The sequence below is a fragment of the Ovis aries genome, chromosome 3 (genome assembly GCF_016772045.2).
Source record: "Ovis aries strain OAR_USU_Benz2616 breed Rambouillet chromosome 3, ARS-UI_Ramb_v3.0, whole genome shotgun sequence".
Taxonomy (NCBI): domain Eukaryota; kingdom Metazoa; phylum Chordata; class Mammalia; order Artiodactyla; family Bovidae; genus Ovis; species Ovis aries.
In genome coordinates, this window is record NC_056056.1 from 179,477,201 (window position 1) to 179,503,337 (window position 26,137).

The 26,137-nt window shown below is 46.9% G+C and overlaps 1 protein-coding gene and 1 long non-coding RNA gene across 3 annotated transcripts; one reads left to right on the forward strand and one right to left on the reverse strand.

Annotated features, from left to right (window-relative positions):
- Positions 1–1,219: 1,219 nt before the first annotated feature.
- Positions 1,220–9,951, reverse strand: LOC121819154 (uncharacterized). The gene is made up of 2 exons (XR_006059388.1): positions 9,718–9,951; positions 1,220–2,221 (listed from the first exon to the last, which is right to left on the reverse strand). It is a non-coding gene; the product is annotated as an uncharacterized LOC121819154 (long non-coding RNA).
- Positions 2,441–11,161, forward strand: LOC101104568 (apolipoprotein L6). 2 transcript variants are annotated; one of them, XM_012174981.5, is made up of 5 exons: positions 2,441–2,540; positions 4,627–4,711; positions 7,704–8,529; positions 9,515–9,610; positions 10,186–11,161. In XM_012174981.5, exons 2-5 carry the CDS (start codon positions 4,665–4,667, stop codon positions 10,195–10,197), a joined length of 981 nt encoding a protein of 326 aa, XP_012030371.2. In that variant the 5' UTR covers positions 2,441–2,540; positions 4,627–4,664; the 3' UTR covers positions 10,198–11,161. The 2 variants fall into 2 exon arrangements, with proteins under 2 accessions (XP_012030371.2, XP_060270113.1); XM_060414130.1 differs by having other exon boundaries at positions 9,515–11,161.
- The last annotated feature ends 14,976 nt before the right edge of the window (positions 11,162–26,137 follow it).

Consider the following 26,137-nt stretch of genomic DNA (forward strand, 5'->3'; position numbering starts at 1 on the left):
CCATGGGGCAGGCCACCCCACCCTCTCGAGCTCTCAGTTTCCTCATTTGTGAAATGGGAGGGAGCATCAGGACCACAGTCCCATGTCTCAAATCAAAGGGGTCAGAAGCGTTTCAGTTTCCAATTTGGGGGATCCTGGAAAGGTGCAGATATCATATATTATGTAACACCCCCTGAAGCCCTCTTGTAGAGTAAACCCTAAACCTGGGGGTTTTTGTTGTTTGTAATGCAAGAGCCTGACTTAATCTTTTATTGCTGAGGCATCCGCTTTGAAGATGGTGATATTGAATAAACACATTGGTAGCCCTAGCACTCGATAAAAAGCCAGCTGCCTTCCCCATGGAGGCCCCTTGGTTTTAGAGCTCTTGGCCATGAAATTAAAAGACGCTTACTCCTTGGAAGAAAAGTTATGACCGACCTAGATAGCATATTCAAAAGCAGAGACATTACTTTGCCGACTAAGGTCTGTCTAGTCAAGGCTATGGTTTTTCCTGTGGTCATGTATGGATGTGAGAGTTGGACTGTGAAGAAGGCTGAGTGCCGAAGAATTGATGCTTTTGAACTGTGGTGTTGGAAAAGACTCTTGAGAGTCCCTTGGACTGCAAGGAGATCCAACCAGCCCATTCTGAAGATCAACCCCGGGATTTCTTTGGAAGGAATGATGCTAAAGCTGAAACTCCAGTACTCTGGCCACCTCATGCGAAGAGTTGACTCATTGGAAAAGACTTTGATGCTGGGAGGGATTGGGGGCAGGAGGAGAAGGGGACGACAGAGGATGAGATGGCTGGATGGCATCACGGACTCGATGGACGTGAGTCTGAGTGAACTCCGGGAGATGGTGAAGGACAGGGAGACCTGGTGTGCTGCGATTCATGGGGTCACAAAGAGTCGGACACGACTGAGCGACTGAACTGAACTGGTTGATTTTAATCACTGACCATTTGGGTCACTTGCTCCCGTGCCTTCAATTTCCCCTCTTAGGTTTAAATTTACCAGTAAAGAGGGAGCCCTTGAAGACTCTGGGCCCCACCTTTGACCCCAGTAAAAGCAGAACCCCAGGCTCTTCTGCTCTGTCTTTTCTCCATTCCCCTCTTAACCACCCCCCAACCCCGGACTTGTAAGTAATAAACCTTTATTTAATTAACCAATTTTTTTTCTTTTATGTAATTTTATAGTCCATGGGGTTGCAAAGAGTCGGACACAACTGAGCTACTAACACATAAGTCTTAAACCTTTATTTATTTTTAAGTTTTTTGATGGTTATTGCTGCAGGGCACCTTGTAAGCATGAGAACCCCAGGGGCGGTCCAAACACAACATGGATTATTGTACACTGAGACCGGGGCTTCCCTGGTGGCTCAATGGTAAAGAATCATGCAGGGAACCAGGGTTTGGTCCCTGGTCGGGAAAAGCCTGCACGCTGTGTGGCAGTTAAGCCCATGAACCACAACTGCAGAGCCGGTGCTCTAGAGCCTGGGAGCCGCAACTGCGGAAGCCCATGTGCCTGGAGCCCGTGCTCCTCAACAAGAGGAGCCGCTGCGACGAGCCACTCATGCACCCCAGCTAGAGAGGAGCCCCGCTCGCCAGACGAGGGAAAAGCCCACAGAGCAGTGAAGGCCAGCACAGCTGAAACCAAATAAACGAATAAATACAGTTATATATATAGATAGCCCTGAGATCAGCCCCAAACACCCTCCTTGTTCAAACATTAGGTTTATTTCTGCAGGGAAACAATATTCAAGAGAAGGTGGATGCATCAAAACTATACACTTGTTCCAGCTTGGGTCATTTTACCACCAAATGAACCATGAAAAAACGTTTCTGTTTTCCAGAGCCTTTTGCGTTTCACAGTCACAGAAAAGAGGCCTTCGACTTTGGGGTCAACCCCCTCCTCGGAGGGCAGGTGAGCGCTCTCATGGCAGGGCCGTGGACGCATTTGTTAGGTGTTGGTTCCATGCTGGGCGTTGCCTCATTTGCTCCGGGGCTCCTCACAGTGGCTCTCTGCCACAAGGGCTGTTTTACTAAATACCCATTTCACAGACGGGGAATCAAGGCCAAGGGCAGTTGAGAAAGCAGCTCACAGTGACACAGCTCCAGATGGTCTGCTTGACTTCAGAGTCCTTGCAGGGCGTAAGCACCCTCACTCTGCTCTTGGAACAGCTGGGACCAGGAGAGGTGAGACTGGACCTGACAGATTCAGATAGCTCCTTCATTGCACATCTCCTAGAGAAAGAAGCAGAAAGGAAAGTAAAAGTGCAACCATTGCTCAATAAGCTCCGGGGAGGTCTCCCCCACCGCACGCCCGCCCCCCCCCCCCCACCCCCCCCCAGAGCTGCTTTGGCATTGACACTTCTGTGCTTGCCTCACTGAACTTGCATCCAGTTTTGCAATCAGAGCCTCGGGTCTTTCCCATGATGAGCAAGACCAGCTGGAGACTGCTCTGTGTGTTTGCCCTCCTGCAGCCTAGACGCTCACAGCCCTCCGCTGGATCTGAGACCCCTGGAGGGGAGACGAAGGCAGGCCCTTGGGACCTGAGGCCACGGTGAGTGCTTCATTGAGAGCAGGTGGGCCAGGAGACCCAGGAGGAGGGCTGCTCTGCGGCCTCACTTCTAAAGGACAATGGGCCCAAGAGGTTGCCCCTGCAGTTGGTTTGGGAGAAAGAGTTACTGTCAGGAACCCCCATGCTGTTCAAATCCCCATCCGGCCAGCTCCTAGTGTCAGCTCCGGTCTGAAATTCAGTTTCTTTACTTGATAAATTGGGATAGAAATCTCTCCCTCAGAGGTCATTTGAAGTTTAAATAAAAACATGATTAAGCATGTGATTAGACCAACCAAACTGCATCTTCCCCTCCATTGGCTGGGGACCCCTGGATCGTAGACAGAGAGAGACCTGGACCCCAGAACACAAGCGACATCACGGGCCAAGGCATTTCCCTAGCTGTTCTTTACAAGAGTGGTTTAGGAGTATCATCTTTATAGGAAAAGATGCCAGATGAATTGTCTCAAAATTGCCACCTGCAATGTTTCTTGTGTTGTATGCTTATTTAGGGAGTTTGAGGGGCAGGAGTTGGTGATAAAGATTAAGGGGATTATCTCAAAGCTGTGTTCCAGAGTATCCAACTTCTCTGACATCAATGGTGTATATGAGGGAATTGGTTTGAGGGGAAGGGACAGAATACGGCAGAGCTGAAGGCTCCCCAAACAACAAAGAAAGTCTCATACATATCAGCTCTCATATGAAAATGACTTCTCTAATCCTCGCCCATCATTTCCATCCCTCTCCCAACATAACATCCTCTGACATCTCCCGAGAGAAGGTCAGTAGTGAGAGGATGGGACCTGGTGGGACCAAAGGGCTCCCTGCTGTCACTTTAGCTCTTCATTTAGTAGGAATAATAGGGGAAATGGGGGAGCTTTCAGGAGCTGCTGGGAAAGGCTGGGGCTCCTCCAGGGTTTCTCAGCCTCAGCACCGCTGACAGCTTGGACTGGACCGTTCTTTGCTGTGGGGCCGTCCTGTGCACTGTAGGGTGTTTAGCAGCATCTCCGACCTCTACCCACTAGGTGCCAGGAGCAGTGTCCCCTGACGCCCACCACTGAATGTCTATGGGCGTCACCACTATCCCCCGGGGAGAAAGCTCATCCCTGATGGAGATCCACTGCTCGAGACCTAACTGGAATCACACGGGGCTCCTCCACTTCCCAAGTGCTTGACATTTGCTTTGTAGCGTATTTCTAGCATTATTTATTTGGGGCTGTGCTGGGTCTTCATTGCTTCGAGAGCTCTAGCTGCGGCTAATGGGGCCTTCTCACTGCAGTGACTTCTCTTGTTGCGGAGCACAGACTCTAGGGTGTGTGGGCTTCAGAAGTTGCAGTTCCCAGGCTCTGGAGCACAGGCTCAGTAGTTGTGGCACACGGCCTTAGCTGCTCCCTAGCAGGAGGGATCTTCCCCGATCAGGGACTGAACTAGTGTTTACCGTATTGGCAGGCAGGTTCTTTACCACTGAGCCATCAGGGAAGCCCTCTCATTTTTTGAAGCTACTGAATGTTTTTAAAACCATGACAACATGAAAGAATTTCACAGACATTGTGTTGGGAGAAAGAAACCAAAGAACTGATGCCATTGACGTGAAAATCAAGACCAGGCAAACAAATGAAAGGTTATAGAAATCAGTGTAGTGATCACCCGTGTGGTGGGGTGCATGTTGGCTGGGTTTGGGTTAAGGAAACCGTCTGTCCTTTATCTCGATCTGGGTGGTGATGACTTGGATGTGTGACGTCAAAATGTATGAAGCTGAGGACTTTGTTTTGTGTACTTATCCTATAGAAGCTCACCTCAACATATAATGTAAAAACAACAGTTTTCAAATATTTAGTCCTTTATGTCTTATTATTATTTGGATTTCGCATCATCTAAAATCCCTCCACACTTGAGTTTCTTTTTTGAAGTTTTAAAAATCTTTTTGTCCATAACTCACAGCAGGTGGGATCTTAGTTCCCCGATCAGGATTGAACCTGTGTCCCCTGCATTGGAAGTGTGGACGGAAACTTAATCACTGGACTGCCAAGGAAGTCCCCACACTTGAATTTCATACGATTTCATGGAACTTGTTTTCTGTGTCTTCACCCAGAAAATCCTTTGAGTCGTGGTGACAGCTCTCATTCTCCCATGGACAAAATGAGCATGGATTTGGTGCCACAGAACCTGCTGGACAGGTAGGCAGGGAAAGCCTGCAAGACTGGTGTCAGTTTGCAAAGGTAATCCAGAGCCCTGTGTCCCTGGGGAAAGGGCGACTTCTGCAGAAATGCTTAGGCATTCTCACGACATGTGACAAATGTGTTCCAGGAGAACAGCCATGAATGAGACCTGCCTTCTCACTGGTCATTATGTATGTGAAGATATGTCCCTGGGAGAAAAATATTCCATGGTTTACACTATTTTGGAGCACAAGTCAAGTTCTTGTTAGGTACCTGACCCTGGGCAACAGGACTCCGAGGGCAGAAACTGCCCCCTTGGACGTCACTTCTGTGAGGTTGATGTATCACCAAAAAAGCCCTTTAACATTGCCTCATTCATGAATTTAAGCTCCAGCATGCATTCATCAGCAGACATAGCATCGTCAGCCCCACATAGGCCATCAGCCAATGTCTCCTGAGGGAATTAGGTGAGCTACACATGTGTAACAGAATTAGATTGTAGTTCTGTGTCAGGAGGCATTGCTGCCTAACATAGGATGCGTGCATACTCAGTCATTCAGTCCTGTCCGACTCTGCGACCTTACAGACTGTAGCCTGCCAGGCTCCTCTGTCCACTCTAGTATTCTTGCCTGCAGAATCCCATGGACAGGGGAGGCTCGTGGGCTGCAGTCCATGGGATGCCAAGGAGTTGGACACAACTCAGTAACTAACACTTTCACGTTCCATCTGGGCTTCTGCTTCCACCACAGAAAAGTAAAGGAGGAAGCTTAGATCTTCCCCAGGGCTCCTTCCACCTCTGATATCCTCCTGTGGGCCTCACCTGGCCTCCTCAGCTCGCCCTGAAGGAGTTGCACCCAGGGCCCTGAGCTTGAGGAAAGCACCTGAGGGAGCAGGCTTTCTTCCTCAGCCCCCAGACTGCTCTCCCATGGAGGCCACACTCGGCCGAGCCGGTGAAGATCCCTCGGTACTGCCTAAGGACACGGAGAGGGGAGGGGAGGGGAAGGGGTCCTCTTGTCCCTGACTTCTTCCGTGAAGAATCAGTCTGCTTAAGAGAGGGAGGAAAGCCAGCCAAGTGCCAAGGAGAACACTCAGAACATTAGCGATCATTTATCTCAGCCCTCTCAGTGTGTGACTCCTGAGAGAAACAAAGGCACAGCAGAGTAACCGAGTTCAAGGGCATCAAAGTGAAGGATGCACTATACAATACAGTGCCCCTTCCCGCTGACTCACCCCTGCGTGTGCAGGGCTCCCAACCTCCCGCCCAGCACCTGGTCGCCTCTTCCTCCTACTTTCCTCAGACCTTTCCCTGCCCCCAGTTAGTCCCAGGTTCCTGATCGTGACTCGGATCTTAGCATCAGCCACTGCCCCACCTCAGTTACATTTTCATAGCCTCTTTGAACACGGTTGAAAAAGTCCCTTGGCGCTAATCCATTTCCTCCCTCCCTTTGGCCAAAGCTCCATTTCTCTCATTTCCTTCCAGATGCCCCTCTTACATCTTTCTTCTCTGAAGCAAATTAGCAGCTCCTAACGATGTTCTGGGACATTTCTTATTAATAGTTGGGTTAGAGGTAACAGAGATGCTAGGAAGATGCAAGGAGAATGTAAAGTCTGGAGTGGCAAGAAGATCCAGAAACCATGTGGGTGCTGGGGTCCAGCCCTGGTGGACCCAGGGTGATTTGAAGGGGAGATGGAGTAGGCGAGGAAAAAACTTATTTATTTATAAATATAAGATTAGATTAGGAAGAAATAGTGTAGTAGGAAAATTTAGTGGAGAAAAGAGGCTGCATAACTTGGTTTACGTGGAAAACTAATAAAGTTTCAGACAAGGAACTTGCACCATCTATGTTAGGCCACTGGCGTCCTCTTGAATAGCAGGGGATGCCCCACCTTGGGCTCCCTCTCCTTGGATCTTAGAAGCCAGGGCAAGTAAATAGACATGGCGAGCCTCCACGCCCCAGATGGGAATTCAGCCTGAAATTAGAGTAAAGAGGAGACACGGGGGAGACCAGTCCTTCCAATGACTGGCCCGGCCTCTATTGTCTAGAAAGGCCTTTTATACCTTTTTGATTATACATAGAGATCAATGAGTAATATAAAATTATGCAGTGTTAGCAGCCCAGACTCTTATCAAAACCAGGCTTTTCTCTCTGTATACCTAGTTGTATACACAAGTCTTAGGTGATTTACATCATCTTTTGGCCAAAAGGGCCAATTAACATTTTACAGCCTCTTTTCTGATAAGGGTTTGTCAACCAGAAGACTTATTTGTGTTTTTTTGTTGTTTTTTTTAAAGTCTGGTGCCACTCTCAGAAAGTACTAAATAAAGTTACATTCTTATATAGCAAAGATACAGCAATTTATAACAAGTAAAAGGAGTACAGTGATTTATAACAAAAGAAAAGTAACCAACTCAAAAGTCTAGTGTTGCTAACATCAAAACTACTGTATACCTTTTTCCATATCCCAGTTACATTGATTAATATCTTCTCAGGTGCCTAAAAGATAAAGAATATGGAGGCCTGGCAGCAATCTTTGAGTCAACAGTGAAATCCGTCACCAATATGATTTTTAGCTCTTTAGAAAAGGCTCTGTATTTTTAAGATGCTTTAAGCTTTGTCCCTCTCTTGGTTGGGGGGCTGTAAGCAATTTATAAGCTGTAAAAAGTCTAGGGGAACCTGTTAGGCAAGCTAGAGAGTTATCAGAGGGGGTTTGAACTGAAACATCCCTTTCAAATGCAGAAGACTAAAGCCCTGAGTTAACTTTATCTAGAGTGTGTCAGAAGAGTGGAAAAGTAAAATACAATAAGGCAGGCAGATTCTGGTTTGGGGGGTACATGCTCAGGAAATTCCAGGGGGAAACCCTGAGGCTTGACTCGCCTTGCCCATCAGGCCTCTCCGCATGACCTTGTCACGGGTGGGATTCCTCACACTGGCTCCCGGCACGTGGGCTTGGCTAAGAATTTGGCTTTCCCATCCGGGGGACTGGAAATCTTTATTTCGCTCATCCACAGGGACGCGGATGACATTCTTCCGTGTGATGATGTGAAGCCGCAAGATAGTGACCTGTCAGCTGAAGAAAGAATATTTTTGGAAGAGTTTCCCAACTTGAAAGGGGAGCTGGACGTGGACATCCAGAAGCTCCGTGCCCTTGCAGACCACATTGACACAACACACAAAACCCTCTCCAAGACCAGCGTGGTGGCCAGTTCCATCACCGTGGTCTCCAGAGCCGTCAGCATCCTGGGCTTAGTCCTTGCTCCGGCAACAGCAGGGGGAAGCCTGGTGCTCTCCACTGCAGGTAGAGTTTTGGGGACAGCAGGGGAGGTCACCAGTATCTTGACCAATGTTTTAGAACGTTTTCACAGTCAAGAAGCCCAAGCTCAGGTCGGTAGCCTAATGCCCTCCCATGGCCGAAAAGTCAGGCGAGCAGGGGTGGACTACATCATGGCCGCTGGAAAGGTGATTCAGAATTGTAGAAGCACCATCGAGGATGTTCAGAAGAGCATCCGTGCCTTTCAGATCACCAAGGCCCACCCACACCTGGCCACCGCTGCCAAGCGCCTCCTGACCACTGGCCAGGTCTCAGCCCGAAGGAGCAGGCAAGTGCAAAGGGCCTTTGAAGGTACCACACTGGTGATGAAAACCAAGGCTCGCTTGCTGGGCAGTGCGCTGGCTGGCTTTTCCCTCAGCGTGGACTTGGCCTCCCTCCTCAAGGACTGGAAGCAGCTGAAGGAGGGAGCCAGAACAGAGCTTGCGGAAGGGCTAAGGGCCCAGGCTCGGGAGCTGGAAAGGCAGCTGACACAACTCACCCAGCGCTACAAGAGCCTGCAGCAGAGGGTGAGGCTGTGCGGTCCCTCGTGGGTGGCAGAGCGGGGGGAAAGCTTTAACTGGGTGTATGGGAGCTGGGGCCTGTGGGAGGGGTCATGAGGAAGCCAGTGTGTGTACAGTTTGCCTGCCTATTCCCAAGGATGTGGGGCGTCTGGTGGCCCTGGACGTCCAAATGGCATCAAGTGCATCTTGAAACTGTTCTGCATAGACCTGTCATGCTTTCTGTTTTCCCATCAAAGCTTCTTCTTTTTGTTTTTTAACTTTTCTTTATTTAGAAAAACAACTTTTTATTTTGTATTGGAGTATAGCCAATTAACTATGTGATAGTTTCAGGTGGACAGCAAAAGGCCTCAGCCATACATACACATGTACCCATTCTCCTCCAAATTTCCCTCCCATCCAAGTTGCTACGTAACATCCGCCAATGGTTCTAGACTTCCCTGTACTGGGAAGAGGGTCTTCCCAGCAGTACAGAAGAGGACACTGAGTCCAAGGGAGCATTAGGGATTGAAATGTATCCCCCTAACCTTTATACACAGAAGTGCTAAGCCCAAAGGTGACGTTTTGTTGCTGGGGTCTTTGGGGGGCGGTGACTGGGGTTGAATGAGGTTGTAGGACTGGGGCTGTAATCCTCGGAGACTGGTGTTCTTATAAGAGGAGGAGGGAACACAGGGGGACTCTCTTTCTCTGCCTACACCGGCACAGAGGAAAGACCATAAGCCAGGAGGCGTCCTCACCAGGAGCCCAACCGACCAGCACCTGAATGTAGGGCTTGCAGCCTCCACAACTATGAGAAAATACATTTCTGCTGTTTAACCTCCCAGACTGCAGTGTTCATAAGGAGCTTATATAACTTGCCAAATGCTTGCAGCAAGGTGGAGGGAATCAGAATGACAGCCGGGAAGCCTGACCTAGGAGCCTGGGCTTGGATCTCCATGCTGAGCTGCCCCAGTAGCGTCACTCTGGTGTTTTTGTGGCTTTTTTCCCCCCCCAGAAACTCTTGCAAGAAAAAAAGCTTGTGACCTCTTCAGAGGGCACCATGGGGACTGTGCCTCTGCCTCCAGCCACGTGTGGGGAAGCCGGATCCCAGGTGACAGGGGAAGATGAAGGCAATTGATCTCGGGGTCTCTGAGTGGAATCAAAGGGGACCAGGGAGGGGGAGGGCAAGGTTGGCAGAAGCCATGCCTGGAGACTTACCAGCTGGCAGGCCCACAAGGGGCTGGTGCGTGTCACACTGTCTGCTAGTGGGAGTCAGTTGGTCCCCCTTCTTCCTTCCTGCATGTAACTCACTCCCTGGACTCCAGCATCTCCTCCCCTCACACTTACTCTCTTGCATTGTTGACGCCAGGCTCTAGGTTAAGTACTGACATCAGACACAAGGGCTCCAGGGATGGAGGATATGTTGTGTTCTCCTTCGGGTTGCCCTTCTCTGTCCTTCCCCTCCCCAACCTGGGCAGTAATTGCCAGAGAAGTTCCTGGAGGTTTGCACAAAACAGGATGTCACTGGAACCTGCTCAACCAGATTTGCATTAGGAAGGGGCCGCTCTGTCCTCCTCACTGAGCGCAAGTTCTTGGAGCTCCTCAGTACCTTGGAACCTGTAAGGACTCTTAATTCCCAGTTCACCCAACTTACATCTTTTTTTTTTTTTCTTTTCTGTGTTTCAGCTCCTATTTTAGAAGTCATGCATGGACGTTCAGCACAACTTTTTAAAATTCAGGAAAGTAATAAGGGAAGAAAATAGTGCCCCAGTCAAGGCTGACAGCTGCTGGTTATTTTGCTGGAGAATTTTCTTCCTGTGCTTTTCTTGCTTTGGGCATTACTGCCTACTGGAGAGCCTTCTTCAAGGTTGCATTGTAAAATAGACTTTTCCTGTAACCCACTGAGTTTTCTTTCTTTTTCATTCTCAATTCCCTCATTTGTCTGCAGAGCTATAACCTTCCATTTTGGTGTTTTCACTTAGGAATATTTTCTACCATTCCATGTTTCCCTGCGTTTTTATAGACATTGTGTTTTTTTGTTACAAACTATTCTTACCTATAACCTTTTAGTTAGATATATATTAGTCATCACTGTTAAGTGGCCAAAACCAATTTAAACAGACTTATACAAAAGAAAAGAATTTATTGGCTCATGTACTTTAAAACCTTAAGGGAACAGTGAGCTTCAGGTGTGTGTGTGTGTGTGTGTGTGTGTGTGTGTGTGTGTGTGTGTGTGTACCCAGGGGATTAAAATGATGTCATCAGGCATCTGTCTTTCCATTTCTCAGAAAGACTTCTGTCAGGTTCAGCCACCTTTGCCTCATCACCCCCAGGTGTGCCTGCTGCTGGCTGGGGGCTCCCACGTGGAAAGGGGTGGGGCAAAGTCTAGAGACCCACTCTGATTGATCAGGACTGGTTCACGTGCCTATGCTGGCACTGGTTGCTAAGATGGGCTATGGGAACTCTCTTCTGATTCAGCGTTTTTAAATAGTTGTCTCCCAGGCTGTGGTTCCTGCTTTTTTCGCTGCCATTCCCTTTTTATAATTTTTTCATGAGCCTAACAGTAAGTAAACAGCTTTCATCCCATTTAATATTGTTCTGTACGTGTGCATGAGCACTGTTCAAGTTCTGAATAAATATTATCAATAATACTTGCATAAAATACTGTGTTCACAAAACTAGGGGGTTTGTTTGTTTTGTGGAAAGTTTGGAATGAAAGAAAAGAAAGAATCAGACAATGGAGACTGGAGATTCACGTCTGAGGCTTATTGGCCTGGTTACATTTCTGAGTTTCGGTTTGTTGAGCCACGAAATAAGCGTCGCCTGAATAAAATCCAGGTCTCCATCTGGGTGCAGATATGCAGCATCCAGCTCAGTGCAGTCTGGGATAAAACACCTTGACATAAGCTCGAATCCTTGCTAGTGCCCTGAGTCAGCACACAGAGAGGATGAGGGTGGAGGCTGGGAAAGGGAGGGGTTCTCTGGTTCCTCCACTGGGACAGAAGCTTCTGGAAAGAAGACATTCCTCTTCTCCCCTGCCCCTTTCTCCATCCCTTCCTTCCTTCCTCATAGCCCAGACAGCTTCTGTGCCATCTTCTTCCCTGAAATGCCTTCAGCAGGCAGCACCCCCACTACACACACACTTCCCTATTAGGGTCTACGTCCCAGAAACATGCTCGTCTACATCACCTGGAACTCTGGTGAACAAATGCCTTCCCGTCATTTTATCTCCCCACTGGTTACATCTTAGTCCTCTTTGCCAAGAGAAGCCCGTTGACTTCTTCCGTTACTTAGGGCAGCCCCCACCCCCGCCCCCACTGTCCTCCTCTCCCTTCTGGATTGAGTGGGGTTCTTCATGGGTGCCCTGGGGGTGGCACATGGCCCTCCATCACAGTCAGGAGTTCTGAGACACCTCTCAGTTCTGCGGCATTCTCTATAAGATGAAGAAGGTGCAGTTACATGACCCAGTGAGAGCAGAGCCATCAGATACCAGATGCCCCTTGGATACCTACCCCTCTCCTCAGGGTCCTCTGCCTGCCTCTTGTCTGTAGAAAAACTTTAGCCTCCTACGCCTTTCCTGAGTTCCAAAGAATAAATCAGAGAAGTGAGAAAATGCAGAAAGACAGGAAAACAGTCAAGCAAGACAAAATGATAACAGTCTAGCCCACTAAACCAAGTTGGGAACTTTCAGCTCTCCCTCCAGGCCTGTAGAGAATACTCTGAGCTCCTCCTGAGTTGTTTTGCAGATACTGAAACCCCCATCAGGGGGAGGAAGTTAACTGTTTGCTGCCCGCAAGCCCGCAAGCGCATGGATCCCAGGCTGGTCAGAACCAGATGGTTGACAATGTTGACAGTTGATTACCTCACCACCTGCCAGTCAGAAGACGGTCCACGAGCTGGTCATGCACCCCACAATCCCCCTCCCTCACCATGTCTTTAAAAACCTTTCCCTGAAAGCCATCGAGGAGTCAGCGTCTTTGACCACTAGCTTCCTGGACTCCTTGCTTGGAGCCCTTCAATACGTGCTGAACTTTCCTTGGTGTCTGCACATTGTCTTTATTGCATGCAGGTGAGTGGACCCAACTTTGGTTCCTTCCATTACTTCCTAACCTCCTTTTAGAAAAACTAAAACAGGGACTTCCCTGGGGGTCCAGTGGTTGAGAATCCACCTGCCAATGCAGGGGACTCAGGTTTGATCCCTGGTTGGGGAACTAAGATCCCGTATGCCACAAGGTGACCAAACCAGCGTGCTGCAACTAGAGAGAGCCCGCGAGCTTCAACTAGAGAAGCTTGAATGCTATAATAAAGACCTAGCACAGAGAAGATACATAAAAATTTAAAAATTAAAAGAAATAAAAATCTTTTAAAGCTCAGAAGAACCGAAGACCAAAATCAAATTCTCTTCTACAGTCCAATGCAATTTTTAAAATCAAGAAAGCATCCTCCCCAACGTCTTATTTTGACCAGTTTCAGCGAATGGCGTTCTCCTAGTATAGTTTTTTAATTTAGGAGTAATTTCAAACATATAGAAGTGTTCAAGAGTGTGTAAAGAACTCCCGATTCATGGCCATTCTTTGCCCCTGTGCCAGTTTTCAATGTATTGCCTCTCCGCTCCAAACCCACCCTTGAGTGCACAGCCTGTGAGTGCAGAACTGGACCCTCTTGATGGTTCTCTGTTGCCAGCTGGCTCCATGTTAAGCTTGGTCAGTGCAGGGTGTACTGCAGGGGGAGGGGTGTGGGTGCGTGTTCTTGTCCCTGGGGAGCTCAGTCGTCAGGTGGACCGGTGAATTCAAGATCAGCCCCAAGGCAACTTTCTGCGGGTTCCGTGGATGCAGCTTCCCACCTGAGGCTTCCCCTAAAGGCGGCTTCTGCCCAGTTGGATTGAGAAGGTCGACAGCGGCCCCTCCACCTGGTAGTTTTTGCCTGCCCCTCAAACGGCAAGCATCAGATGCCTAGTCCAGTTTCATATTCGGTTTTCTACAGGACTGTTTGTAGTTTTTTAGTGGGCTTGTTGGAGTTCTTTAAGTTTTCTGGATACGGGTCTTTTGAGGATCAGGAGACCATGCAGTAATGAAGATGGAGGCAGAGGCTGGAAATGGGGGTTGAGTCAAGCAGACCGTAGGAGCTGCGGTAAAAAGCCTGGGCTTGGACTTGAAAGCCAGGGGCATCCTGAGAAGGGTTTCTTGTCACTGAGTTTCTTGCCTAGTTTGGTCAAGGACTGGGGACAGTAGAGCTTCCTGGGAGTTTGATTAGAAATGTGGAATTTCAGTCATCTGAATCCTAGTCAGCCATCGGACAAGACCCCAGGGGACTTGTGTGCACATTGTGAGATGTGCTGCCCCATGAGGAACCCTCAGCATCTCTGGAGCATCCTGTCTCTGTGGCCGAAAAGGAGGAAGTGGGCAGAGTTGTCTTCAGACATGGTTTCTGGTCCGAGGTAAGTGCCCTCATTCCTGTGAGCTGTTCACTAGCTGAGCTCTTTTCCTGACTAGAGAGCTGAAGTATGGTGATAAGCAGCTCCCCAGTTCCCGAGAGCTGTGTCTGCTACCCAGGCAGCACTGCAGATGGCAGTCAGCTGTGGCCCAGACCTTTGGAAACCCAGCTCAAAGCTGCCTCATCTCATCTGCCTCACTTTCCAAAATGAGAGATGTGCCTTCAAGTTGTGGGGACCCAGCATAGAAGCAAAAAGTGGGCCAACCTGTGTCCACACGCTGCACATACCAGGAGAGATGCTCAGTGAGCACACTTGCTACTGAGCTGCCTTCCCTTGGCTATAAGATGCAAGGAACATAAATGCACTGACCTATGTGTTGTGTGGAGCAACATGGGAGAAAACGAATGTAAAGTCCTTTATTAAATAACACACCCTTCAAAATACTCATTTGTACAGTGGCTGAGGGTGGTAGAAGCAAAAGAGATTCATGTCTTCTCTCTTGCTTATCTGAAGTGTTGGTATCTTTTATAAAAAACAGGTAAAAGGTAAATGGGTTCTGAACACAAAGCTGAAAAGATGCATCCTTTGTCAGTTTCCAGATAATTTCTGAGTAGACCTAAGCTATCGTATGCCAGCAAATTTGGAAAACTCAGCAGTGGCCACAGGACTGGAAAAGGTCACTTTTCATTCCAATCTCAAAGAAAGGCAATGGCAAAAAATGCCCAAACTACCGCATAATTGCACTCATCTCACACGCTAGTAAAGTAATGCTCAAAATTCTCCAAGACAGGCTTCAGCAATATGTGAACCGTGAACTTCCAGATGTTCAAGCTGGTTTTAGAAAAGGCAGAGGAACCAGAGATCAAATTGCCAACATCTTCTGCATCATCAAAAAAGCAAGAGAGTTCCAGAAAAACATCTACTTCTGCTTTATTGACTATGCCAAAGCCTTTGACTGTGTGGATCACAAGAAACTGTGGAAAATTCTGAAAGAGATGGGAATACCAGACCACCTGACCTGCCTCCTGAGACACCTATATGCAGGTCAGGAAGCACCAGTTAGAACTGGACATGGAACAACAGACTGGTTCCAAATAGGAAAAGCAGTATGTCAAGGCTGTATGTTGTCACCCTGCTTATTTAACTTCTATGCAGAGTACATCATGAGAAATGCTGGACTGGAAGAAACACAAGCTGGAATCAAGATTGCCAGGAGAAATATCAATAAACTCAGATATGCAGATGACACCACCCTTATGGCAGAAAGTGAAGAGGAGCTAAAAGCCTCTTGATGAAAGTGAAAGAGGAGAGTGAAAAAGTTGGCTTAAAGCTCAACATTCAGAAAATGAAGATCATGGCATCTGGTCCCATCACTTCATGGGAAATAGATGGGGAAACAGTGGAAACAGTGTCAGACTTTATTATTTTGGGGTCCAAAATCACTGCAGATGGTGACTGCAGCCATGAAATTAAGACGCTTACTCCTTGGAAGAAAAGTTATGACCAACCTAGATAGTATATTGAAAAGAAGAGACATTTCTTTGCCAACAAAGATCCGTCTAGTCAAGGCTATGGTTTTTCCAGTGGTCATGTATGGATGTGAGATTGGACTGTGAAGAAAGCTGAGCGCCGAAGAATTGATGCTTTTGAACTGTGGTGTTGGAGAAGACTCTTGAGAGTCCCTTGGACTGCAAGGAGATCCAACCAGTCCATTCTGAAGGAGATCAGTCCTGGGTGTTCATTGGAAGGACTGATGCTGAAGCTGAAACTCCAGTACTTTGGCCCCCTCATGCGAAGAGTTGACTCATTGGAAAAGACTCTGATGCTAGGAGGGATTGAGGGCAGGAGGAGAAGGGGATGACAGAGGATGAGATGGCTGGATGGCATCACCGAGTTGATGGACATGAGTCTGAGTGAACTCCGGGAGATGGTGATGGACAGGGAGGCCTGGCGTGCTGGGATTCATGGGGTCATGCAAAGAATCAGACACGACTGAGCGACCGAACTAAACTGAAGCCATCGTGAGTCAAAACATCTTTTCTTCTATAATCCTGAGAGCCAATAGCATAGCAGACATTATCCTGGAAAGTGAGAATCACAGCATTGGCATGCACACCCCCACTTGCAGAGCCTCTGAAGATCTCTCCGTCTCCATTTCTGTAGCTGCTGCTTGCTTGCTCTTGTGATGGGGGTTACTATGGAAAGGTGTTTTTTTTTTTTTTTTTTTTTTTTGCATTTTATCTTTAGATGGGGCTAAGGCATGGCCAGGGGCTTTCCTGGTGGCTCAGATGGTTAAGAATCTGCCTGCAATGAGGGAGACCTGGGTTCGATCCCAAGGTCCAGAAGATCCATGGGAGAAGGAAATAGCAACCCACTCCAGTATTCTTGCCTGGTGATTTTCACAGAGGAGGGCTACAGTCCATGAGGTCGCAAAGAGTTGGATACAGCTGAGTGACTAACACCACCATATCTTTACATATTTGTTCTGTTCACGCTTCTCGGTTTTCTTCTTCGGGGATTCCAATGAGCATAGGTTGGAGTTCTGCCTTTATTTCATCTATTTTTGCCAAATCTTTTCAGCATTTCATTTTGCTCAGTATTCTCATCTCTGTCTTTCGTGTGGCTTTTTTTTTTTTTAAATAGTGTCTCTTCCCCCTTGTATGAATGCTAATAAGCATTTGCTTCTGTGACAGATTTATTTTTCTTTTCTGGGGGGGGTTGAATCAAGAGGCATGTGGGATTGTAGCTCTCAGATCAGGGATCTAATCCGGGGCCCCTGCAGTGGAAATGCAGAGTATTAATCACAGGAGCATAAGGGAAATCTCTTATTTTTCTCTTCTTTTCCTTCCTAAGTTCTACCAGTTGCCAGTGAATTTCCTCCAACTGTCTGGCCATGCCTTTCCTCAGCCCTCAGATCTCTGTTTACAACCTTGCATTGTAGAGGAAATTGCTTCAGCAAATTTTTAAAAAATTAATTGCAAAATAATTGTTCACAATTTTCATCAGCTTTTGGCTTCACTTTTCTGGTGAGGATTCTTATCTGTCATCTGTTTTTGTTGTTGCTGTTTAGTATCTTCCTTTTTATCATTACTTTTTTATTGTGGTAAAATACATAATACCACATAAAATTGATCATTTCATCAGTGGTATTAAGCAAATTTACATGGTTGTACAACCATCACCACCATCCATCTTCAGAACTTTTTCATCTTCTCAAATGGAAACTCTGCTCCCAGTAAACACTAACTTCCTATTCTTCTCCCCCTCAGCCCCGGGTGCTACTGCTGCTGCTATGTCGCTTCAGTCGTGTCCGACTCTGTGTGACCCCATAGATGGCAGCCCACCAGGCTCCCTTGTTCCTGGGATTCTCCAGGCAAGAACACTGGAGTGGGTTGCCATTTCCTTCTCCAATGCATGAAAGTGAAAAGTGAATGTGAAGTCGCTCAGTCGAGTCCGACTCTTAGTGACCCCATGGACTGCAGCCTACCAGGCTCCTCCGTCCATGGGATTTTCCAGGCAGGAGTACTGGAGTGGGGTGCCATTGCCAACCACCCTTTAATTTTGTCTTTTTTTAAAAACTTGCATTGTGTAACTTGTGGCATCTTAGTTCCCTGAAAAGGGAACGAACCCAGGCCCCCTGCAGTGGAAACACAGAGTCCTAACCACTGGACCAGCAGGGAAGTCTCCAAATTGGACTGTCTTAGGTGCCTCAGATAAATGGAATCATACAGTATTTGGCTTTTGAAAGTTCAGTCGTATCTGACTCTTTGCGACCCCATGGACTGTAGCCTGCCAGGCTCCTCTGTCCATGGGATTTTCCAGGCAAGAATACTGGAGTGGGTTGCCATTCCCTTCTCCAGGGGATCTTCCTGACCCAGAGATTGAACCCAGGTCTTCTGCACGGCAGGTAGATTCTTTACCATCTGAACCACCAGGGATCTGTGACTGGTTTATTTCAATTAGTTTTGTTAAAATAACTTTCTAGGCTCAAGATGCTTCTGCCTAGTGTGCCAAATAAACCCAAATGTAGACAGTTTCCCTGTGTCTGTAAATGGTCTGCTGACCAGAAACACAGTGTATCCAGTTGGCTGAACCCTAAACAGCAAGCTGTTCTGGGCCTTCTCATCCCAAACAAGGTTGATTATATGGCCCCAGCCAATCAGATAGTTTGCTTTTCTCGTCCTTGCTCTTTATTCTATAAAAGCTTCTTGCCTGCCACCCTGTTTTACACTCCTCCAAAAGGACACTATCTGCTTCATGAAGTGTTAAAAGTTATTTGTATCACCTAAAATTTTTTCATTAATCATTATTTAAACAGTATCAATACAATGTCCTCAGTGTTCATCCATGTAGTTGCCTTGTCAGAAAATAATTTCTTCTTATGTCTGAATAATATTTCATGCTACGGATGCACTACGTTTTATTCCGCCATTCATCCATTGACAGACATTTGGGTTGTCCACCTGTTAGCTATTGTGATTAGTGCTAATATGAATATGCATATACCAATATCTATTCTAGACAGCACTTTCAATTCTTTTGGATATATACCCAGAAATGGAATTTTGGGATCATATGGTCATTACAGTTTTAATTTTTCAAGTCACTGATTTACCGTTAGCAGTGGCCACACCATTTTATATTCCTGCCAACAATGCACAAGTGTTCCAGTTTCTTCACAGTCTTGACAATATTTGTTGTCCTCCGGAATTTTTGCTTTTTGTTTTCATTTTTTTCTGCATCATATTGTGGGTATGAGATGGTATCTCAGTGTGGTTTTACTTGGCCTTATTGATTAGTGACGTTGAGCATCTTTTCATGTGCTTATTGGCCATTTGTATATCATCTTTTCATCTATTTATTTATCTTTGGTTTTGCTGGGTCTTTGTGGTTGCTTGTGGGCTTTCTCCGGTTACAGTGAGCTGGGGCTACTCTCTAGTCGCAATGTGTGGACTTACCGCAGTAGCTTCTCTTGTTGAAGAGCACGGGTTCCAGGGCATGAGGACTTCAGTAATTGTGGCCCACACGCTTAGTTGGCCCAAGGCATGTGGGCCAATCCCGGATCAGGGATGGAACTCATGTCCCTGCATTGGAGGTGGATTCTTAACCGCTGGACCACCAGGGAAGTTCTATATATCTTCTTTTGAGAAACGTCTATTTAAGTCCTTTGCCCATTTTAAAATTCGGTTGGTTGTTTTTTGCTGTTCTTGGGTTAATACTTTTTGTGTAGACTTTGTGTTGGTTGCCTTTTTTCATGAGCCAGCTTTTTGTGAGACATCCAAATAGAGAAGAAGCCTGGGCTGTGTTCTAGGCTCAGAACTGTTCTTTCTAATCTAGGACCATCTGCATGTCTGATCTGAAAGTGAAAGTGTTCATTGTTCATTCGTGTCTGACTCTTTGCCACCCCCATGAACTGTAGCCTGCAGGCTCCTCTGTCCATGGAATTCTCAGGAAAGAATGCTGGAGTGGGTTGCCATTCCCTTCTCCAGGGGAGCTAGCTAACCAACCCAGAGATCGAACTTGAGTCTCCTGCATTGCAGGCAGATTCATTAACATCTGAGCCACCAGGAAAGCCCATATTTCTGCTGCTGTAGCTAAGTTGCTTCAGTTGTGTCCAACTCTGTGCAGTCCCATAGACGGCAGCCCACCAGGCTCCCCCGTCCCTGGGATTCTCTAGGCAAGAACACTGGAGTGGGTTGCCATTTCCTTCTCCAATGCATGAAAGTGAAAAGTGAAAGTGAAGTCGTTCAGTTGTGTCCGACTCTTAGCGATCCCATGGACTGCAGCCTACCAGGCTCCTCCATCCATGGGAGTTTCCAGGCGAGAGTACTGGAGTGGGTTGCCATTGTCTTCTCTGCTATATTTCTGATCTAGAACCTTATACCCCACGTCCAAGGTAAGAGAAACCCAACTAAGATGGTAGGTGTTATGAGAGGACATCAGAGGGCAGACACACTGAAACCATAATCACAGAAAACTAGCCAGTCTGATCACACAGAGCACAGCCTTGTCTAACTCAATGAAACTAAGCCATGCTGTGTGGGGCCACCCAAGATGGCCAGGTCATGGTGGAGAAGTCTGACAGAATGTGGTCCACTAGAAAAGGGAATGGCAAACCACTTCAGTATTCTTGCCTCGAGAACCCCATGAACAGTATGAAAAGGCAAAATGATAGGATACTGAAAGAGGAACTCCCCAGGTTGGTAAATGCCCAATATGCTACTGGAGATCGTGAAGAAATAACTCTGGAAAGAATGAAGGGATGGAGCCAAAGCAAAAACAATACCCAGCTGTGGATGTGACTGGTGATACAAGCAAGGTCCCATGCTGTAAAGAGCAATATTGCATAGGAACCTGGAGTGTTAGGTCCATGAATCAAGGCAAATTGGAAGTGGTCAAACAGGAGATGGCAAGAGTGAACATTGACATTCTAGGAATCAGTGAACTAAGATGGACTGGAATGGGTGAATTTAACTCAGATGACCATTATATCTACTACTGTGGGTAGGAATCCCTTAGAAGAAATGGAGTAGCCATCATGGTCAACAAAAGAGTCCGAAATGCAGTACTTGGATGCAGTCTCAAAAATGACAGAATGATCTCTGTTCGTTTCCAAGGCAAACCATTCAATGTCACAGTAATCCAAGCCTATGCCCCAAGCTGAAGTTGAATGGTTCTATGAAGACCTACAAGACCTTTTAGAACTAACACCCAAAAAGATGTCCTTTTCATTATAGGGGACTGGAATGCAAAAGTAGAAAGTCAAGAAACACCTGGAGTAACAGGCAAATTTGGCCTTGAAATACAGAATGAAGCAGGGCAAAGGCTAATAGAGTTTTGCCAAGAGAACGCACTGGTCATAGCAAACACCCTCTTCCAACAACACAAAAGAAGACTCTACACATGGACATCACCAGATGGTCAACACCGAAATCAGACTGATTATATTCTTTGTAGCCAAAGATGGAGAAGCTATACACAGTCAGCAAAAACAAGACTGGGAGCTGACTGTGGCTCAGATCATGAATCCTTATTGCCAAATTTAGACTTAAATTGAAGAAAGTAGGGAAAACCACTAGACCATTCAGGTATGACCTAAATCAAATCCCTTATGATTATACATTGGAAGTGACAAATAGATTTAAGGGACTAGATCTGATAAACAGAGTGCCTGATGAACTATGGAATGAAGTTCGTGACATTGTACAGGAGACAGGGATCAAGAGCATCCCCATGGAAAAGAAAGGCAAAAAAGCAAAATGACTGTCTGAGGAGGTCTTACAAATAGCTGAGAAAAGAAGAGAAGCAAAAAGCAAAGGAGATAAGGAAAGATATAAGCATCTGAATGCAGAGTTCCAAAGAATAGCAAGAAGAGATAAGAAAACCTTCCTCAGTGATCAGTGCAAAGAAATAGAGGAAAACAACAGAATGGGAAAGACTAGAGATCTCGTCCAGAAAATTAGAGATACCAAGGGAACATTTCATGCAAAGATGGGCTCGATAAAGGACGGAAATGGTATGGGCCTAACAGAAGCAGAAGATATTAAGAAGAGGTGGCAAGAAAACACAGAAGAATTGTACAAAAAAGATCTTCACGACCCAGATAATCATGATGATGTGATCCCTCACCTAGAGCCAGACATCCTGGAATGTGAAGTCAAGTGGGCCTTAGAAAGCATCACTACAAACAAAGCTAGTGGAAGTGATGGAATTCCAGTTGAGCTGTTTCAAATCCTGAAAGATGATGCTATCCAAGTGCTGCACTCAATATGCCAACAAATTTGGAAAACTCAGCAGTGGGCACAGGACTGGAAAAGGTCACTTTTCATTCCAATCCCAAAGAAAGGCAATGCCAAAGAATGCTCAAACTACCACACAATTGCACTCATCTCACATGCTAGTAAAGTAATGCTCAAAATTCTCCAAGACAGGCTTCAGCAATATGTGAACCGTGAACTTCCAGATGTTCAAGCTGGTTTTAGAAAAGGCAGAGGAACCAGAGATCAAATTGCCAACATCCGCTGGATCATCATAAAAGCAAGAGAGTTCCAGAAAAACATCTATTTCTGCTTTATTGACTATGCCAAAGCCTTTGACTGTGTGGATCACAAGAAACTGTGGAAAATTCTGAAAGAGATGGGAATACCAGACCACCTGACCTGCCTCCTGAGAAACCTATATGCAGGTCAGGAAGCACCAGTTAGAACTGGACATGGAACAACAGACTGGTTCCAAATAGGAAAATCAGTATGTCAAGGCTGTGTATTGTCACCCTGCTTATTTAACTTCTATGCAGAGTACATCATGAGAAATGCTGGACTGGAAGAAACACAAGCTGGAATCCAGATTTCCAGGAGAAATATCAATAACCTCAGGTATGCAGATGCCACTACCCTTATGACAGAAAGTGAAGAGGAACTAAAACGCCTCTTGATGAAAGTGAAAGAGGAGAGTGAAAAAGTTGGCTTAAAGCTCAGCATTCAGAAAACAAAGATCATGGCATCTGGTCCCATCACTTCATGGGAAATAGATGGGGAAACCGTGGAAACAGTGTTAGACTTCATTATTTTGGGCTCCAAAATCACTGCAGATGGTGACTGCAGCCATGAAATTAAAAGATGCTTACTCCTTGGAAGGAAAGTTATGACCAATCTAGATAGCATATTCAAAAGCAGAGACATTACTTTGCCAACAAAGTTCTGTCTAGTCAAGGCTATGGTTTTTCCTGTGGTCATGTATGGATGTGAGATTGGACTGTGAAGAAAGCTGAGTGCCAAAGAATTGATGCTTTCAAACTGTGGTGTTGGAGAAGACTCTTGAGAGTCCCTTGGACTGCAAGGAGATCCAACCAGTCCATCCTAAAGGAGATCAGTCCTGGGTGATTATTGGAAGGACTGATGCTGAAGCTGAAACTCCAATATTTTGCCACCTCATGCGAAGAGTTGACTCATTGGAAAAGACCCTGATTCTGGGAGAGATTGGGGGCAGGAGGAGAAGGGGATGACAGAGGATGAGATGGCTGGATGGCATCACCGACTCAATGGACATGGGTTTGGGTGGACTCTGAGAGTTGGTGATGGACAGGGAGGCCTGGCGTGCTTTGATTCATGGGGTGGCAAAGAGTCAGACACGACTGAGTGACTAAACTGAACTGAACCCCCTATTTCTCCTCGGGCAATGGAATTGGCTGGTTTTCAGACTGTTCATAATGCATATTCTTTCTCTCCTTCCTGTCTTGAGGACAAACTGCTTCTAATTATAGCTTCTCTTACTGTGTTTCCTCACTTAGTCATTTAAATAAATTTTTTAAAATTGGAGTATAATTGCTTAGCAGTGTTGTATTGGTTTCTGCCATACAACAACGTGAATTGGTTGTAAGTATCTTCAACGTTTCTTGGAACCAGTTCAGATTTATTGAAAAACTTATTCTTACTATTTTCTTAAAATGGATTTTTTTTTTGTAGTTTTTTACTTTGGGGATGCTCTCCACTTGAAGAGGCACAATTTTTCCTGAAATCTTCAATCATCATCCACTTTTTCTGCAATCTGCAATTATTGGCATCTTCTCCCCTTTCCTCTCAGAGCCCTACTCCTTCCCAGTGCTTTTGGCTTCCTTCTAATCTATTTTACCTACTTTCCCTATTCTCTAATAGATGGTGCCTGAATCCTTTCTTTGCTGCTTTGGGTAATTGCCAAGAAAAGAGACACCGATAGCTCGGTCCATTCTTCTTTACACAGAAGCAGTTTCGGAGCATCATGTCAAAATGGAGATAGGAAAGACTTGACATCAGAGGAAATACCCTTCCCCCTACTTCTCCTGCCTCTTAGGCAATTTCCTCTGAGTCTTTAAAGGGTTCCTTTCATTCCTTATTTCCCTCCCTAGGGTTTCCTCCCAAGCTTTCTTCCCTCACAGTTACGAACTCCCAGGCCTGAGTCACAGGGTCTCAGCGCTGTAGGATGTCACCACTTCTCTGAATGACTGTGAAGTCTGTTTTCTCCTCTCTGGGGTGAAGCCACATCTCTGGCCCAGGACCCACTGTCATCTGTAGAAAGAGAAGCACCCAGGAACCTCAGAGGCCCCATGACTGCAGCCTCGGCTGAACTCCACCCAGGAAACCCTCTCCTTTTCCTGGCATATTCTTTTCAACACAGTGCACTGTCTTGGCCGACAGGGGATGACACTGGGACCTGGGGAGGGACCAGGCCCTCGGTGTGGGTGATCCCAGCTCCTCAAGGGAAGGTGCGGGTCTGATGTCCTGCTCCTGCCCTATTTCCCTGAGACCCAGCTCCCACTCCTCCTGCAGTTACAGACATCTCATCCTGGATCCCTTAACTACAGGGACTGTATTTTACAACTCTGAATCAGAAGGTATAATCAGAGCAGGATACAACATCTGTGTTACCCCCTCTAGCCCCTGCCACTCTCAGCTGGCAGGTTTCTGTGATCAATTTGGGGGTCATCTCCTGGTTGTACAATCAGGACCCCCAAGAAGTTACTGAACTTGGCCTTGGTCCAGCCATGCTTCCTTACTCAGTGGTCCTTGATGGAGGTATTAGGAGAAGGACATTGGTGGCGGGAAGGCAGAAAGAACATCCTCTTCTTCTGGTTTGGACCTGAACTTCCAGAGCAGAGTCTCTGGCAAAATGAATTTAGTGATGAAGCTTTCAGTCCAAGAGAGCCTCTCCTTTGCTTTAAATCCAAACCGAGGTCTCAGGAGCATGCTGACCTCCAGCTAGTGAACAGATATGGGAGGAAGGAGAGAAGAGGGCGCGAGGCAGAGGAGCTCAGCCAGAGACCACATCCTGGTTGAGGATGGAGGAGGAAGGAGAGAGAGCTAGTGTTCTGAGCATTTGTGAGCGGGTCTTGAATAGAATAGCCGTGGTTGGGGCTAGATGTGGCCCCTCGGTGTCAGGGAATCTAAGCCAGAGGACTATCATGCCGTCCTTGGGGGAAGTGAGGAAAAGCAGGCTTCTTCCCAGGTAGTGGGGTATTCTGAGCTTTCTCAGCAGAAGCAGAGACGTGATGGAATACAAAATAGGATGACTCCTGAAACCAGCTGGGAAAGTGATGAAACATGGTCAGGGTTCTATCTCATCTCTAATCCTATGTGTCAATCACAAACCTCTCAGAGACTGTTTACTAAAATGGGGAAGGAAACAGCCTGGCCCGTCTCCTGGAGACCAGAACACCACCCCCACCATTTGACTTGACTCTGCCTTTTCTCTGCCTTAGTCCTGTTCCCTCCCCCGTCACTCCTTCCCCAAAATGAAGCAGAGTTCTCTCCCCAAGGCCTCTTCTAGGCCACGACAGGGGAGCCTGTCAACCATGGTAGTACCATGAACTATGAGCCCTTATACTAACGTGTCCCCAGTAGCTGTCATTTGCCAGAGGAGGAGATGGTTGGATGGCATCACTGACTCAACGGACATGAGTTTGAACAAACTCCTGGAGACAGTGGAGGACAGGGAGGCCTAGCTGCTGCAGCCCATGGGGTCACAAAGAGTTGGACATGACTTAGCGACTGAATAACAACACCAGGTACATGTAGATAAGAAGGCAGACAGGACTTCTTTGGTAGTCCAGTGTTAAGAATCTGCCTGCCAATGCAGGGGATGCGGGTTTGATCCCTGGTCGGGGAACTAAGATCCCGCATGCCACAAGGCAACTAAGCCTGTGCTGCAGTTACTGAGCTCTCACTAGTGGTCTGTAACTAGAAACCCCAGTGCAGTCACAATTTAAATAAACAAATAAGAAAACAGAGCCATTTCTACCTTCCAGAAGCTGTTCTGGGCAGCATGCTAAACTGCTCACTACATCAGCTGAAACCTACTCACCATGTGCATCTGTGGAGCATATAAAAACCAAAGAAATAAAAAGCAGGATTCTTAAAATAGGGTGGCTTGAATCCAAGTGGAAAAATTACGACCATCAGTTCAGTTCAGCTCAGTTACTCAGTCATATCTGACTCCTTGCGACCCCATGAACCACAGCACACCAGGCCTCCCTGTCCATCACCAACTCCCAGAGTCCACCCAAACCCATGTTCACTGGGTCGGTGATGCCATCCAACCATCTCCTCCTCTGGCATCCCCTTCTCCTCCTGCCCCCAATCCCTCCCAGCATCAGAGTCTTTTCATATGAGTCAGCTCTTTGCATGAGGTGGCCAAAGTATTGGAGTTTCAGCTTCAACATCAGTCCATCCA